Raw genomic sequence first — 17,783 nt, forward strand, 5'->3', positions numbered from 1 at the left:
GAGTGGGAAGAGGCACCTGCTCAGTGGGGAGCTCAAGGCACAGGTGGGGTTCAAGCTGTACAGATCTCACTTTAAATGGATTTGTTTCCCAGTTTCTGGGAAACAAATTTCCCAGAAACATTCTCCATACATTCTCCAGATGTACAGGGAGAAGCTCAAAGTTGTAAGCCTCAGATTTTGGGAGTGTTGTAAATCAGTGTGAGGGTGTAGATGTAGGAGCAAGTTGGAGGGGGAGGTAAAATGAGTTGCCTTCCAGTGTTGCCAGTTTTGCCTTACTGTAAAGTGATCGAAATGAGCATCATTCCCTTCAGAAGAGGGGGGTTGGGCTCCCTCTCATTGCAGTGCACCCTCGCTGCTGCCTGTTTGTCTGAGTGCTCATTCCTGCCTGTCCCAGCACATTTCCTCCCCTGCTGTTTTCCAGTTCCCTGAGCTGCTGTTTGAGGAGGAGACAGAGCAGTGTGCAGACCTGTGCCTGAGGCTCCTGAGGCACTGCAGCAGCAGCGTCAACACCATCAGGTCCCACGCCAGTGCCTCCCTGTACCTCCTCATGAGGCAGAACTTTGAGATTGGCAACGTGAGTCCCGCTGCTCTTCACTGGCTTATTGCAGATAATGGGGTTGGGGGCTGCTGGCTTTGGGTGAAGTCCCCCACAGAGCTGGGGGACACCCTGGTCCTGGGCCAGGGGCTCTGAGGGAGTTGACAGCAAAGATGATGGGATTCCAGATTTTAAGGCTTGACCAAAGCAAAACCAACAGGAATCAAGGATGTTTTATGAGAGCATCATCCTGTGCAGGGTGTGTGAGAGGGGACCAGGTGCAAACAGACAACACTAATATTTTTGCAGGAGAACCTTTATCTGAAACTAAATAATCATCAGATTATGACATCTGGCAGCACCAGGTTTATTCTAATCATTGCTCTGAGACAGCCTTTCTTGCAAAACTTCAGTTTTCATTATCAAGTCAGGAGAGAGTGCCATGACCAAAGCACTGATTTTGCACTGTCTCCAGGCTGCTGAAATACCATAATAACATCTGTATTGCAGAATTTTGCCAGGGTGAAGATGCAGGTGACCATGTCCCTCTCATCCCTGGTGGGGACATCCCAGAACTTCAATGAAGAATTTCTGCGGCGTTCCCTCAAGACTATTCTGACATATGCTGAAGAGGATCTGGAACTTAGGGAGACAACATTTCCTGACCAGGTAAAAGACATAAACCACAAGACAATTAATATGTAATTCATTAACAGACTATGCCTAAACCTCCATCCAGAACTGGAATTTACATGCATTGTCTGGAAAGGGTTTGGGTTTTGTTTTGTTTTTAGTCATCTAATCGCATAAAACTCAAGTCTTTGATTAGTTCTGACAAGATTTTGGCTTTTTGGTCATCTAATCACATAGAACTCAGGTCTTTGCTTAGTTCTGACAAGATGCAAACATAAAAAAATTCAGAGTGACCGTGTTCCTCACATAACAATGTGTAGCTCAATTTTCCCATTGCCAGTTCTTTACAACAGCTTATTTTTCCCAGGTCCAGGATTTAGTGTTCAACCTGCATATGATCCTGTCAGACACAGTTAAAATGAAGGAGCACCAGGAAGATCCAGAAATGCTGATTGACCTGATGTACAGGTAGAGTTGGCACTGTAGGGACAGGAGGTGTCAGTACTCCACGTGGGTTTGGGCTCAGATGCTGCACATTTGGGCACTTACAGGACTTGATTTTGGAGCAGTTTTGGGTCTCACTGCTCACAGACCAACATAGGCCTGTCTGTTGTGTTTGATTGTGGTGCTGAGAGGTTTCGTTAGGCATTTAAGCAGCTTATCTTGGATAAAAGCAGTTTTCATTCCCCAGCCATCCCTGAAAATCTCATCTTCCCCTGAGTAGAGAACTCTCTCTGCTTGCTTCAGGGTAAACTTGGGGGTCTTCCAGCACCTGCTTGCCCAAAAGGCTTTTTGGTGGTACATACAATGGTGTCCATATGCAAAAGATATTCCAGAGCCAAGTTAAGCTCCCAAGTACCAAATTTCATATTGCTGTCTGCACAAGTGGCCCTGAAGACTTCTCAGTGCTGAGCAGAGGTTTTGTTGTAGGGAACCAGGTGGGTGTGCTCTGATTGTGCCACACCTTTGGATTTCCACCAGTCTCGGGTGAAACATGGGCTTTGGTCAGGAGCTTCAGCATCACCCACTGCTCACCCACCACATGGGTGACTTCCCATCTCGACAGCTTCTTGTCTCAGGGATTTCCACACAGCACCAAGTGGGGGGTTGATGTTTAAGCAGAAGTGACTGAATGCAGTGTGAAAAAACCGTGCTGAAGGGCTGTGCTGGTTCAGAAGGAAAGGACATGGAATCACAGAGGTTTTCTCTCCCTTTAGGATTGCCAAGGGCTACCAGAATTCCCCCGACCTGAGGCTGACGTGGCTGCAGAACATGGCAGGGAAACATTCCGAGAGGAGCAACCACGCTGAGTCTGCCCAGTGCCTGGTGCACTCTGCAGCCCTGGTGGCAGAGTACCTGAGCATGCTGGAGGACAGGAAATACCTCCCTGTGGGCTGTGTGACATTCCAGGTGGGCATCTTCCTCTCTGAGGGGTTTTTGGGCTTTGCTGCTGAGCTACAAAGTGTTTCCATGTGCTGGGAGTTCAAACCGTGCTCACTGTTTGTTGCATGAATGAAATACTGCTCTGTGAGAAATGTGTATTTTATTCAGATGCTCTACAAAAATATATGTATTTTATATATACACTACAAAAATGGCAATGTTTTACATATATACTCTACAAAAATAGTTATATTTTTATATGCACTACAAAAATGGCAATATTTTGCATACATACTCTATAAAAATAGAAAGCCATATTTTACGTGTATGCTCCACAAAAACAGAAAGCTGTATTTTATATATATACTCTACAAAAACAGAAAGCCACCTCTATAGGAGGTCTAGGAGTTGACTGCAAATCAGCTGCCTTTCAAAGTATTGAAAGTGTTGAGTGTTGTTTGAATTGAGTAAATGTATTTTTATCTCTTGTATCTCCCCAGAACATATCTTCCAATGTTTTGGAAGAGTCAGCAGTTTCTGATGATGTTGTGTCCCCAGATGAAGAAGGAATCTGTTCTGGGAAGTATTTTACAGAAGCTGGTCTGGTGGGATTGCTGGAACAGGCTGCAGCATCTTTCTCTATGGTAGAAGACTTTTCATTTCTTTACCTCCCTTCTCCAGCAGCCTCACACTGCTGGGCAGTAGGAAGGAAAATGTTTTCTCTCTGAGTGGATATTTTATTGTAAATGCTTAATTTGCACAGAGCAATTGGAGTTTTCATTGTTTAAGACAGCCTGGTTTGCCCTCTGGAGTAAACCAAGGAAAAGGAGTGAATTAATTCCCACGACACAACATGAAGTGTCATTCAGTGGGCTTAAGCACAAGCAGCAATAAATCCAGGGCCAAAACCTGGAATTCCTGCTAAGCCCCTCTGTGCAGTGACTGCCCACGGTAGGCTGGACCCACTCCATGAGAGAGATCCTGGGGAACTTCCCAAGAACATCTCTTCTGGGGTGCCAGAAGTGGATGCAGAAGTCACAGGGGCTGAAGATGAATAGAAAAAGCTGAAATGTGCATTTGAGCTTTTTCATATTTAATTCCCATCAATTTGGTTAGGATCCTGTTTAGATTGTTTTGCTCTTGTGCCTGTGTCCATCCAAAATATCCCAGGATTGTTTATGTTAATGATCCTAATTACTGACAGCAAGATGTAATGCACCAGGCTGTTGATTTCAGGGATAACTGAGGATTTTATTCCATTTATCTCTGGGTACATTTCAAGAAACGATGTGATTATCCCACAATGGAGTCTCAGCCACCTTTTCATTTTGCAGTTTTATCATTTAAATGCTGTGTGTGTAATTCTGGCTGTTGAATTGATGGAGCAATCTGATGGGCCTTATTTTTGTAGGCTGGCATGTATGAAGCAGTTAATGAGGTTTACAAAGTCCTTATTCCTATTCATGAAGCCAACAGAGATGCCAAGAAGTTGTCTACTATTCATGGTAAACTGCAGGAAGCATTCAGCAAGATTGTTCACCAGGTAATGGTTTGAATTTTCAGCTGCAGGGTGAATTGTGAAGAAACTTCAAATGCTCAGTGCAAGGAAAATGAAAAAACATTATTCTCAGATTCCAGGAAAATTGTCAAACGATGATCCACAGTAAATGCAAGGATCATTAACAGTTTTTTTTTTCTGGAATTTAACCTGAGAGAACATCATGTACCAAGAATTGTTATAACTTCAGAACTATCCAAGACTTCAAATTTTCAGTTTACCCTTTCAGATGTTCTTTTAAACTGTATTTTGCATGCTGGGAAAACCCACTGTACCTTGCCTTTAGCCTGGTAGGTAACATCCAGAAATGCTGGGGGGTTTATTCGTTTGTTCATGTGGTGGTTAAAGAATTGAAGGAACTTGGATGGTGCAAAAGCCACCAGCTTAATTAAGGGCTGTGAGAGCCTGGCTGTGCTGGGCCAGAGGAGGCTGCTTTGGGTGCATGTTTAGAACCATTGAAACCATTGCAGGCTTATTGCTGGTCATGTTTTGGCCTTTGAAACTTTTTTTTTTGGTTTCTGTGACATGCCCTTTTTACTTTCTATCACACAGAGTACTGGCTGGGAGGTAGGTAACTCCATCTTAGTTAGCAAAGAACACTAATTGAGTTTCCAGATGACTCACGCCAACGCTTGCCCACATGTGCTAGTTGTGGGTATTTCTGTTGCTGTCTGCTGTTTAAAACAATTCATTAACCAAAGAAATCCCAATAAACCATGGTTGTAGTAGGAATTTCTTCATAAGCAGCTGTAGGTAGTGCATGGATGCTGACGTGTTCCACTAATGAGGTTCTTTGGTGAATGAGCCACTGTATCATCACTAGTTTGTTTTTATAATTTGTTTATATTTCTTTCCATCAGCATTGACACAGAAAATCATCCCTCCATACCATATTTTCACCCCACCCACAGGGGTCGATTTAAGCACCAATGCTCAGAGGTACCAAACACAAACTTGGTTTGCTGCAGGTGCACCTTTGATCTCAGAGGAGAAACTGCTTCCTTCTGTTCTCAGTCAATTTATGTAGGGCTTTATTTGGCAGTAAAAGGGCTCAGTTGTGTTAACTGGAGCCATTTTTGCAGCCTGGGTTTTTGAGGAGGCTGTGTGCTCACAGTTCTGCAACACACACCACGAGAACCACACTTTTGGATTAAAAATGGACAAAGCAATTGTTTCATCTGCAGGGCCACTGACTCCAGCCCTAATCCAGTTGGCACAGTGGGTGCACAAGCATGGAGAAGTCTCAGAAAGCATTAAAAAGCTCTGTGAATATGATGTTCTTTGTTTAGGCTTCATCTTTCCAGTTTATTTTTGCTTTTCTATGGATCAGGCAGCTCATTTTGGGCCATCTCCCTCCGGGTTTCCACCACACATTTACTGAACCGAGGCTGAGACAAAAAAAAAAACCTTTGTGGGACATAATTTAGGCTGGTGATGTCTGAATGTCGGTTTCAATTCCAGCCTGGCAAAAAATGGAAATTAAGCAGCTTAAAATAAACCCTGACACTTCAGGGCTGGCCCTGGAAGTCATCCCCTTGTCCCCATGGAAGGTCCAGGCAGACACAGCCCAGCAGAGAACCTGTGCTAGGTGTGCAAATTATGTAAATGTGTTCAAGCCAACAAGGCCTGTGAGCATCTATTTTATTATTCTGCCCCTAAATCGACCCCTGGAGAGACTCCTGCCATTGGTTATGATTCTAACACCACTTGGTCATGTTTTACTGCATGGTAAAAGACACCGTGGGTTCAGCTCTCGTCTGTCATCGTGCTCCTTCATTGCCACACTTTTTCTGACCTTTGTGCTTTGTAGCTTTCAGGTTTGTTGCATGTTTTGCCCTTTTTTCCCTTCATTTTAAATATTTTAATGGATGCTCACCCCCCCCCCCTTTTTTTTTTCTTTTTAATTTTAAAATTTATTTGCTGCCAATGTGCTGCTTGTTTGTTTTATGGAATTTCCCTAATTAAATACTTTCTGTTTTCTCCTCTATCGCCCTGGTTGCTGACCCTCCTCCCCACTCTTACTATTGTCTGTTGTGGTAAGTTCCTACTTGTGGAATTTTTTTTCCCTTTCTCTGCCCCTTTCCCCCACCACCTTCCCTTTTTTTGTTTTGTTTTGTTTTATTTTACACTGTGGAACCCCCAATTTCATTTTAGCAAAGAGCTATGCCAACAGCAGCACCCCCCTCATGGCACAAGAAATGTTGTGTTGCCAACTACAAGCTTTGCAGTGTCTTGGGTCTAGCACCAGAGCAATCCTGAGCTCTCCTTAAACACACCAACTGATGGGCTTTGTGTGCTTATTCATGGAATAAATGTTGAATTAATTCTATTTGCTTGCTTTCCAATTAGGAAAATTAAGAAAAAATCTTTTCATGCTGCACCATGAGAATTTAAAAACTCTTTTTAAGCTGTGCATGGGGAGGTTGCCAGTGGATAACAGGGCTCCAGGAGCTGATTCTTTCCCAAAAATCAGTATTGGAAGACTTGTAGTAGTTGGCAACACTGCAAAAGACCTTGGGTTAAAATTGAGCAGGAAAATAACAGTGCTGAGTTTGGTAAAGATGGGTTGGATTCTGTATTTTGAAGGAGTTGCTTTTGTTCCTGCATCCTTCAGGCAGCTGCTGCTGTCCTGGTGGAGGAAGCAATAATCCCTCTTGCATCTGATTTATCTTCTTTTTCCTCCAAATCTTGTTGGCAAAGCTTTTTGTGTGCGTGCAAGAGATAACCCCAAAACTTTATTCCCAGCAATTTGGAAGGGTATTTACCATGCATAATAACAAATCATGAACCTTCATAAGTCATGGTGGCTGTTACCTGCTCTGCCAGTTGTGTGATGGCTATTCAGTGTTCACCTTCATTCTCTTCTCCTCCCAAAATCCTATTATTTTTTGATAAAATAATAGGAGATACAATGCTTTTAATAATTCCTCCCTCATATCTGCATTTTTAGCTCTTGCCAGAAACAAGACCACAGAGCATTAAATGATTTGTTCAGTTTTCCCTGCTGTGGTTGGGAAGTGGTTTGGTGTTGGCTGAGTTTGAGATCCCAGTACAGAGCAATCCCCCATCCCTAATGCCAGGCATGGAGCTGATCCCAGGGAAGTGGCAGCTCCTGATTATCCCTGGGAGGCCTGGAGTGGTCTGGAAGGGTTTCCCCCAAAGGGATTTGCTCCCATTCCCTTGCTTCCAGGCACAGATTCCCAGCATGAGTCACATCAGGGGTTGACAGTGCTCCTCACTGCTGCCTCTAGGATCCCTTTAACTGGGATTCAACATCTGGATTTACCAGGGAGAGCCAGAGCAGCATGGGGATGAGCTGGGAGCTGGCCTCACACAGGGACAGGGAATCTCACCAGGCTTCCCTGGAGCTCTGCCACTCCTGGGGCTCCCCAGTGCTCCAAAACTCTTATTTTATGCCTTTGGTAAATGCCAGCAGGACTCCTCAGTGATTTTTTGCTGATCAACAGACAGCATTCTCTTCCTCCCTTACCAATTTTACCCTGCCTGTAACAAGGGGCTGCCTGGGCAGGTGTCCATGGCAAAAACTCGCTTGTAAGGATCTGGTTCTGCAAATGCTTCACACCCTGCAAACCCCTGGCCCAGGAGGAAGGAAAAAGCTCATTAATTAGAAATCAGTGTGTCCTCAACCACCCAGTGCCAGGCTTGGGGCAGGATCCCACAAATTTGCCCATGGAGCATGGCCAAGCCTCGTGCTGGCCCTGGGGCGCTGATCCATGTGGCAGCTCCCCTCAGGCTGACACGGAGTCATGGAATGCTTTGGGTTGGAAAGGACCTTAAAGAGATCAGGTTCCAACCCCACCTTCCACCAGGTGCTGCCTTGAGAAGGACTCTGAGAAAGGAGCCCTGGAGTCAGAGCCTTCTGTCTGTGACAGTGAGCTGGAAGCTGGAAATGCTGGGTGTTGAGAGGTTTTAGGGTGGATAATGTTACCCAAAACTGGCTCTGAAAAGATAGTGATGAGGAAAAAACGGTTCAGTAGCTCAATCCTGCATGGATCCAGAGGGATGGGCCCTGGACAAAGACAGGGAGTCCAGGGAAATGGCAACATCCATAAAACAGCAGCAGCTCTGCAGCTGGAGTTCCCACCCTGGGAAGGCTCCTGGGATCCTGTGGTGTGCAGAAAGCCCCGGCCCTGGGGCTGGAGAAGAGCCCCTCTGCAGGAGAATTCCCAGAAGGACAGGCTCTAGAGCAGCCTGGGCACAGCCAGGTGTTGCTTTTTTGGGATGAGGGCTGCTATTGACCCCAGATGCCTTCAGGAGGGCAGAGCTCAGCTCTGAAGTGGAAGTTTTTGGCCCTCAGGCACCTCCAGGGAGATGCTCCAGACTTTCCTCCATCCAGGAGAAGGCAGTGGCTATGCCAGTGCTTTTTGCAGTCTGGAGTTTGCCTGAAGGGTTTTTTTAATTTTAGTTTGGCTTATTTATCCTCTTTGCCTTCCATAGATCGTGTTCACTATCACCACAAGAGATCAGTTTTGCCATAGCAAAATGCTAAAATAAAACCTGTCAGCCAGGACACCTGTAAAGGCTGTTTGAAGCCAAAACCTAACCCAGCTCAGGGACACTGAGTGTCCTTTACTGCATCACACTTTGTCACGAGAGTAAAGGTGAACATTTTGGAGTTTCTTGCTGAAAGGCATCCCTGGTTTGTGCATGCAGCGTGAGTTCTTTAACACAAGCAAGGTGTGTTTAATTTTTAAAGCATTTTTCTTCTCTCTCTCTTTTAATCAGATTTTCTCCGTTGCCTTTCCAGCCAAAAATCTTTCTTGTTTCTCTCCTTTTGTTGCGTTTCGGGGCCAAATTCACCACTGGCTCCCCTGGAAGCAGGTACATGGCACAGGATTGCATCTGCTTTCACCAGGAGTGACTTTGGCCCTCTCTCCTAGGCAGTTCCTAGAGAGTGTAACACCTCCCAGCTGGAATGCTGGTTCAAAAGCACTTGTGTTTGTTTGTGTGTGTGTTGTGTGACTGAACTGGACACTGACTTGAGCCCAACCCTGCAATTCCTGGGGGCTGGATATGGGGGGAATCCATGCTGGGTGATCCCAGGGGTGTCTGACCCCTGCAGGGTCTCTGCACAGGCTTTGGAGAGCCTCAGATAATGATCCCAACAAAGGGATTTGCCTTTGGCTGCCTCTCAGAGACATCTGATGGCTCTTAAGCTGAAAGAGAGTAGGTTTAGGTGGGATATTGGGAAGGAATTGTTCCCTGTGAGGGTGCTGAGTCTCAAGTTCCCAGAGCAGCTCTGGCTGCCCCTGGATCCCTGGAACTGTCCCAGGCCAGGTTGGACAAGGCTTGGAGCACCCTGGAATAGTGGGAGATGTCCCTGCCATGGCAGGGGTGGGACTGGATGGGCTTTAAGGTCCCTCCCAACCCAAACCATTCCATAATTCCGTGATGGCACCTCCAGGCTTCTCCTGGGTTGGGAGAAGTCATTGCAGGGTTGGGCTAATGGTCATAACTGATCCATAGAATTCCATGTTAGTTTATAATTCCATTGTGGTGTTTGCTGCTAAATGCATCCATGCTGAGTTCCAGGTGTGGTTTTTTTTTTCTTTCCCTTCTTTCTTTCTAATTTTTTTCCCTTGTTTTTTAATTTCTTTTCATTTTTTACATAAATTCAGGAGCCTGCCTGCAGCTGTGCTTGAGGGTGTGCATGTCTCCACCCTGAAATAACCTCTTGTTTCTCCATCCCTAGGATGGAAAGAGGATGTTTGGCACCTACTTCCGAGTTGGTTTTTATGGAACGAAGTTTGGAGACCTGGATGAGCAAGAGTTTGTTTACAAGGAACCTGCAATAACCAAGCTGGCTGAAATCTCCCATCGGCTGGAGGTGAGAGGGTTTCACTGGAAGTTTAACTGCTTCCCATCAGTTGTTTCACAGGAACAGCCCCTCAGAGGAGCAGTTTGGGTGTCTGAGAGCTGGAGCTAGTGTCCCCTGCCCTCCTGCTGATGCCACCTCTGTGGGAGGAGAGGAATTCCCTGATCAGAGGCTCTCCCTGAAAATTTGTGGTGTTCCCATTATCTTTTTCCTCTAGTAGGGTCTTCCCAAGGCATAAATTGAGTCTTTGTTAGTCTCTTCTTTATCTTCTGGTTTCTCCAAGATGTCCTTGTGGTCCATAAATTCTGTATTCCAGAACAGTCCATCTCTCTCTCTCTCAAGCTTTGTTCATTGGAGCACAGCAGAGTGGGTTTATCAAAACTTAAAGATTCATTAATTTTCCCAGGCTGTGCTCCCACAAAAGTAGGTTATGACAATGTTTTTAAATGCTGGCAAAGAGTAATTTAAGAGTAACACAGTATTTATAATTAATATAATTATATATACATATAGGTTATTATTAAAACAATTAATTTAAATGTTAATTTAAATAATTGACTGAAATTTAAACCTTTTATCATTTCCAATACCAGTGGATCCCAAAATGACCCATTGTAGTTGCACACAGACACAAAACAAATCCAAATGCCTCGTTCAGAACAAAGGCACTGTTGGAAGGCTTTCCTGCTTTCCAGGGCTTGTTTTTTCCCATTGCCTCTGGAATGTGACTGTTGGAATTCTCCTGGGTTCAGCAGATCACATTCTGTGAAAGGCATGTGGAGCTTCACCTCCCTGAGTGTGCCTTTGTCCCCAGCCCCCATCAGGGCTGCATTTGATGTTTTTTTCTTTCTCCTTGGTTGTAGGGATTTTATGGAGAACGGTTTGGGGAAGATGTGCTGGAAGTGATCAAGGACTCAAACCCTGTGGACAAATGTAAACTTGATCCCAACAAGGTAAGGACACAAGTGCAGGTGTGGAGGTGGAACAGGTCCTGAATGGCTGAAAATGCAGTGGGACAAATTCTCCCCTGAATTTTACCACGTGGCAACAAAATCCATGTACTGAGCATCTTGTGTCTGCTTGGATGGAGAGTTTGGGAAAATCATTCCAGCAAGGGATGCAGAATTGGGCATTCCCTTCCCTGCCCTGGTAGGGGTGGGTGGGAAGGGAGGAGGTGAAAGGACAGAGGCTGTGCTGGCCTTGCTGTGCTGGGTGCGAGGAAGGAGGGGCTGTGCCATTCCCTGCCTTTAGTGCAGCTGCAGCATTTTGTCACCTTTGTGCCACATCCTTTAAGAGCAGCAGAAAGAGCTGGAGCAGGCATGGGAAGCAGGACTATGGCTCAGGGCAGGGCAAGGAAGGGTTTAGATTGGATATTGGGGAGAAATCCACTGTGAGGTGGTGAGGCCCTGGCACAGGGTGCCCAGAGAAGCTGTGGCTGTTCCTGGATCCCTGGGAGCGTCCGAGGCCAGGCTGGAGCAACCCTGTTTAGGAGAAGGTGTCCCTGCCTGTGGTAGGGGTGGGTTGGATGGGCTTTAAGCTGCCTTCCACACAAACCATTCCATGATGTGAAAGGCATGAGAAGGGGAGGACAGCGAGTTGTGCTTTACCCACCCCACAAACTGGCGGTCCCTTGGGTGTGAGCGGGATTTTTGGAGGCAAAACCCAGCCCTAGTTTGTGCAGTGGTGAGGACACGGCTCCAGCTGGGCCAGTTCAGCTGAGGAGCACATTCCCTGCTGGCCCTGCAGGCCTACATCCAGATCACCTACGTGGAGCCCTACTTCGACACGTACGAGATGAAGGACAGGATCACCTACTTCGACAAGAACTACAACCTGCGGCGCTTCATGTACTGCACGCCCTTCACGCTGGACGGCCGCGCCCACGGCGACCTGCACGAGCAGTTCAAGCGCAAGACCATCCTCACCACCTCCCACGCCTTCCCCTACATCAAAACCAGGATCAACGTCATCCACAAGGAGGAGGTGAGGCCGGAGCTGGGTGGGAAACGGTGCCTGGCAGTGCGGGAGGCTCCTTCAGCTCACCCCAGGGGCTCCCAGGGACCTCTCCCCGGTGCCATTAACCCAAACTAAGCCCAGAGTGGTTTAGGGATGTGTCTGCCCCACCACCTCCAGAGCTGGTACATGCAGGGGCCCTTGGGGAGCTCTGCAGTGTTGTAAATGCAGGAGAACCCAGTGGGAAGAAATGAGGATGTCTGACTCAATTCAGAAGGCTGAATTATTTATTATAACTCTGCTAAAATACATTAATATTCTATATAAAAGGAGAATACTAAAACTACATACTACTTTCTCTAACTCTTACACGACTCATGACCCTCTCTGAGAGTCCAGCCCCAGGTGTGTTGGATCTCAAACAATCCTCACCAGAATCCAACCCAGCAACCACCCCAGGTAAACAATTCTCCAAACACATTCCACATAGGAAAACAAGGAGCAGAAGTAGAAATTGTTTTCTCTTTCATTTCTCTCTGTGCACCTCTATGAAAAATCCTGAGAGAGAGAGAAATGTGCTGCCACACTGCAGGCTGGGCTGGATTGGTGCTGGAGCAGCCTGGTCTAGGGAAGGTGTCCTGCCCATGGTGGGGGTGGAATGGGATGAGCTTTAAGAGCCCTTCCCACCCAACCATTCCACAATTCCGTGATAGTGGAGGTTTGTTAATTTTCCAAGGGTGGGCACATCAGCTGTGGTCCAGAGGGACACGAGTGCCACTCAGAAACATCCCAGACAGCTCTGGGGAGCCCAGAAACACATCTACAAATCAAACCTTTTACTGATGTCACTGAACCAAGATCATGCATTTCTGAGGTCCTGTTGGTATCCTCCACCCCTTAGTGGTGCCACCCTGTGGAATTTTTTTGTTTGTTTGTTTGTTAAGGTTGGGATTAAATGTGTGAGATGGTATTTTTTGTTTGGATTTAGATGTTTATTAATTTTTAATTTATATTATAGTTTTATAAATTGTGAGTTTTATAGTATTTTAACAAATTAAAAATGAAGTTGTTTTTTTAATATGGCTTTATAAGGGTAAATTGTTTAATTAAGGAATGATATTTAAATTATTTTTATTTTTAATTTAATAAATTATTTGTGGTTTGTAATGTGGATTTTTTATTTAATTGTATAATATTATTTAAATTTATGAAGAAGAAGGTGAAAAAGAAGGATTAGTTTTTGTTTTACATTTTTAATTTTGTTTTATATGTATTATTATATTTTAAACTTTTAAATTCAAAGTTTTTTATTATGTGATTTATTTAAATTATATATTTATAATCCTAGTTTTATTATTTAATTTTGGAAGCTTTTTTATGGTTTTAGGTCAAATGCAGTGTTCTCCTGGGGGTTAGTGTCTGTCAGCACAGAAAGCCTAAAATTCTCAGTAACCAGGGTTCCAACACCACCCCACTGTGGTCTGGGTGTTCCTGAAGGTCTGTGCCTGGTTGCCAAGCTCAGCCATGACAAAAATCCTGTTCTGGCTTCTTGCTTAGATCATTTTGACCCCCATCGAAGTCGCCATCGAGGACATGCAGAAGAAAACCCAGGAATTGGCTTTTGCCACCCACCAAGACCCTGCAGACCCCAAGATGCTGCAGATGGTGCTGCAGGGATCAGTAGGTACCACAGTGAACCAGGTGAGCATCACTGTCCCAGCTGCGCTCTGGAAGTGCACAGCCTGGGGCCTTGTTCTCAATTCCCTTGGATTTTTTTTCCCTGTGCAGTCTGTGGGATGTGTTTAAGGTCACTTAAGGCTTAGGCCAGCTCTGATTTTGCTGCTTGAGTAAGAGTCTTGAAAATGTGGAAAGAAACTGGGAAGAAACATCCCTCCCTCAGTTACTGCTCCTTCCTGGCACTTGCAGTTGTTTCTGCCTGCTCCTCTTCCCTAAATTTCCCTTTGTTAGCCAAGCTCTGCAGGATTGTGTCCTGCTGTGGATTTTCAACAAAATGGAAAGCAGTGGAGAAAAACTGAGGAAAAGCTGAAGGAGCCTGAGTAAAGCACAATGCACAAGCTGGAAAAAAATCAGCTGGAATTCTGAGTGCTGGGTTGAGTTTGTGGTGCTGGCAAACACTCCCTGGCTTCCATCTGCATTGTTTAAACTTTGCCTCAGTTGTGAGTTGAGCAAACTTTGTCAGGAGTCCTTATAAAGGAAAACAAATGGAGAATCTGTGCAGTTTCTCACACTGTTTTCCAAAAGCAGAGTTTTAAATAAAACAAAGCAAGGCCTAAAGGAGACTCGGTTGTCACTGAGGTTGGTGATTTACACCAGATTTCCCATCTGCAGCTCTTCAGGATGCTTTGTGTAAGGAAATGTTGTGTTTTGTGGATGTTTTCTGTATGGCTGAACTTTCTCCAGTGATTGGATATGACAAACAGTTTCCAGAAGCTCACTGTGCCCCTTCTTCTCCTAAAGGGACCATTAGAAGTTGCACAAGTGTTCTTGGCTGAAATCCCCAATGATCCAAAGCTCTTCAGACACCACAACAAACTCCGCCTCTGCTTCAAGGACTTCACCAAAAGGTAGGGAAAGGGTCCCCAGGGCACCTGCCAGGTGCAGTGGCTGCTGCCACCCCAGGCAGGGACACCTGCAGTGACCCAGGGCTGTCCTGGTGTCCCCCCACCTGCCCAGGTTCCATGTGCAGCTCATTCCTCACCTGCCCAGCCCTTCCCTGTTGGTGCTGCTGCTCCCTGGCTTCATGGCCTTTGCTGTTCAGCAGGAAGGAATAGATCCCAGCTCAGTTGTGAAGTGTCCCAGGAATCAGAGCAGGCCAGAGCTCCCAGCCTGGCAGGGTCAGGAGGCGCTGCTGGAGTGGCCAGGAGATGAAATATCGTTCTGAAGTTAATTTCTCCAAGCAGAGTGGAGGGATGCTGGCACAATTCCCTGGAGAAATGTACTGGCTGCTCTACTTTCCTTGAGTCATGCAAACTGCAGTCCAGCATCTTTTACAGCACCAAGAAATTTTAAAAAACCACCAAAATAATTGAAATGAAAATGCTGTGAGCAAATAGATCCGAGGGAAGCATAGTTTTCCCTTGTGAAATAAATGGCTTTGCTGATACAGTTGTTTTCCTACCCTTTATTTAAATTACATCTTTTCAAGCAGAAGAGTTCTTGATGAACATCCCAGGATGCTGTTTATTAATCTCTCCTGATTCTATCCATCTTTAAATTTTCTGAGACTGGAAGTGGCGCTGTGGAAATGAGTTTTCATTTCTCTTCAGAGAGGATAGATGTAACTGGAGGGTAAATGACAATAAAAAAGGAGTTGTCACTCTGGAAATGGGAGATGTGACCCCCTCTCCTTGCCCCCTGGACACCAGGTGGTTCAGCTGAGCCCTGATCATGAGAAGACAAGACAAAGGATATTCTCTGTGATCCCAGAGGGACAGAGTGGCTGGTTTTGTACCACTGGATGAACAAACCTGTGGCCAGGGGCTCTTTCTGCGTGCCCAGCTCTCACAGGGTTTGTGTTGCAGGTGTGAGGATGCCCTGAGGAAGAACAAGAGCCTGATCGGGCCGGACCAGAAGGAATATCAGCGGGAGCTGGAGCGCAACTACCACCGGCTCAAGGAGGCTCTGCAGCCCCTGATCAACAGGAAGATCCCACAGCTCTACAAGGCAGTGCTGCCTGTCACGTGCCACAGGTGCATATTTGGGGTTCCTCTTGGGGCACAGGGTGTGAAACTGAGGGCTCAGAACTTCCCGGGATCCTGCGCCATCTCTTTGTTTTGAGCCCGTCCCTTTTCCCCTCTGTCCCTCCTGAGAGCACATTCCCTTCCCAGCAGCTGTGGTAGGTGGTGTTTGCAACGTTCTTTCTGTTCCTCAGCTAGGACAGTTGTTTTTTTTTTTTGTTTCCATCCTGCATCCCATTCTTTTTAGATGCAAAACCACTCTCAGCATGGCAGGACTTTATTCCCAATGAAACGGGGATCAGGCGCTCCAGGGGGTGAAAATTGTTGGTGCTGGAAGACCAGGAAGCTGGAGATTGGGTTTGTGTGAGACAGGACATAAAAATCCCTGTGGGAATCACAGGATCACAGAAGGGTTTGGGTTGGAAAGATTTTAAACACCATCCAAGCCCACCCCTGCCATGAGCACCTTGTGCCAGAGCAGGGTGCTCCAACTGGTCTGGGAAAATTCCAGGTTTGGGGTGACCAAAACCTCCATGTGCAGGTGGTGGATGAGCAGGGGGATTTTGGGTACAGTCCCTTTCCAGCCAGGCTGTGGCTCCCAGAACAACCAGGAGTGGTTCCCAGCAGGAATCTGTGACCCCTGTGGAGTTCCCTGGCAGCAGGGCAAGGCTGGATGTTCTGGAGATGAACTCAGGGGAGTTTCTGCCTGGGAGTGCTGCAGGAAGGTCCCTTCCCTCTCTGCCCAGCTTTGGGATGCTGGGAGCTCTCCCCAGCTCTGTGTCCCAGCTGTTCCCTGGCAAATTTTCCTGGCTGGCATGGTGGGAGTAGCAGAGCTTCCCTCCCTGCCCAGCCAGGAAGCCTCCAAATGCTTTTGGTGTGGTAATTATTATCTGATCTTCCTATGCAGGGAGCCTAATACTGGTATGACATAAAATAGCCTGAAAATCACAGAATATCCTGAGTTGGAAGGATCCCACAAGGATCACTGAGTCCAACTCCAAGTATTCCTGGCAAATTCCACCTTAGGGATGTGTTTGAAAGATTTAAATAAGATTTCAGTTCTGCAGGTGTTTGTGCTGCTTCTGTGTGTACACAGGAATTAAACTTTCTGTCAGTGTTCTGGATGATCCCAGATACAAACCCAAACCAAATTCCTTGGAAAAGCAACAAGTTTTAATGCCAGTGGATTTAATTTTTGTTGTAACCAGCTCTAGGAAATACTGGAAATCATCAATTCAGAGTCATTCATCTGGTGAGGCTTCTTATTTCGCCATGGAAAATCTGAGCTCATCATTGTATTTTCTCTCCCTCAGAGACTCCTTCAGCAGGATGAGCCTTCGCAAAATGGAAATCTAAACGAGTTAAAAACCAAAATAGAAAAAAAAAAAGCACTTAAAAAATTAAGGTTTTGAAAAGAAAAAGAGCCTTGTTATCAGCGCTGGGAATCAAAGAAGTTTTATTATGAAATAAAACTTGGACTTCATCCTGGACATCCCACACACCTCTTCCTCCATCAAAGTGTTCAGTGGCCAAAAAATCATTCTGAATTGTCAAATGTAGACTTCTCAATGTTTGAAAAGAAAAAAAAAAACATCATGGCAGTGGCATCCAGAGTATTGGTGATGAGCTGTAAACTTACCTGTTTTTTAAGGCATTTTTATGACTCAAAGGTACACTAAACGCATTTACCTTTATTTATAGCATTACCTAATGTTAAATTTATTTTACTTTTAGTTCCTATATTTAATTTATATTAGGACCATACGCAAATGCATTTTGGAAGTTTTTAATGTAGTGATGATGCTGATGGTTATTTTGATGGTACTATTAAATATGTGAATGTTTACACTTTAATTCCCTGTGCATTGGACTTCAGGGCTCAGCATCCTTGGGGAAAAGGTTCAGAGCAAGGTAAGTCATGGTAACATTAATTAACCAAGTGCTGATTGTTTATTATCCTTGTTCTTTTGCTGCAAACAAAAAATAATTCCACCTGTAGCCAGCAGCAGATGGAGGCACAGCTTGGTACCTCTTCACCTCAGGGGAAGTTTCAGCTTCACTTCTGTGTGTTCATGGACATCTCCAGCAGCTGGGAGGTCCCAGCATTTCCTCACCCCTGGAATTAGCAGTGTCCATGGAACTCAACTCATTTTGTGTCCATTTTTTAATTTAAAGCCTAATTTCACA

The 17,783-nt window shown here is 45.6% G+C and overlaps 1 protein-coding gene across 14 annotated transcripts in view; it reads left to right on the top strand.

Moving 5' to 3' along the window:
- The window catches only part of DOCK7 (dedicator of cytokinesis 7), a 95,255-nt gene extending 77,805 nt beyond the window's left edge, over nucleotides 1-17,450 (top strand). For 8 of the 14 annotated variants that reach the window (XM_030278539.4, XM_030278543.4, XM_072932983.1 and 5 more), the window contains 14 exons: nucleotides 422-574; nucleotides 1,046-1,204; nucleotides 1,536-1,636; nucleotides 2,386-2,578; nucleotides 3,052-3,195; nucleotides 3,963-4,094; nucleotides 4,662-4,676; nucleotides 9,832-9,957; nucleotides 10,809-10,898; nucleotides 11,692-11,928; nucleotides 13,456-13,599; nucleotides 14,377-14,483; nucleotides 15,441-15,608; nucleotides 16,910-17,450. In XM_030278539.4, coding sequence (XP_030134399.4) covers nucleotides 422-574; nucleotides 1,046-1,204; nucleotides 1,536-1,636; nucleotides 2,386-2,578; nucleotides 3,052-3,195; nucleotides 3,963-4,094; nucleotides 4,662-4,676; nucleotides 9,832-9,957; nucleotides 10,809-10,898; nucleotides 11,692-11,928; nucleotides 13,456-13,599; nucleotides 14,377-14,483; nucleotides 15,441-15,608; nucleotides 16,910-16,952 — 1,812 coding nt within the window. In that variant the 3' untranslated portion in view covers nucleotides 16,953-17,450. Of the gene's footprint in view, nucleotides 1-421; nucleotides 575-1,045; nucleotides 1,205-1,535; nucleotides 1,637-2,385; nucleotides 2,579-3,051; nucleotides 3,196-3,962; nucleotides 4,095-4,661; nucleotides 4,677-6,150; nucleotides 6,442-9,822; nucleotides 9,958-10,808; nucleotides 10,899-11,691; nucleotides 11,929-13,455; nucleotides 13,600-14,376; nucleotides 14,484-15,440; nucleotides 15,609-16,909 lie in introns of those variants that run through there. The other 6 variants (XM_030278540.4, XM_012575321.5, XM_030278548.4 and 3 more) reach the window with 4 other exon arrangements.
- Nucleotides 17,451-17,783: the final 333 nt, after the last annotated feature.

Source organism: Taeniopygia guttata, chromosome 8, assembly GCF_048771995.1.
Source record: "Taeniopygia guttata chromosome 8, bTaeGut7.mat, whole genome shotgun sequence".
Lineage (NCBI taxonomy): Eukaryota > Metazoa > Chordata > Aves > Passeriformes > Estrildidae > Taeniopygia > Taeniopygia guttata.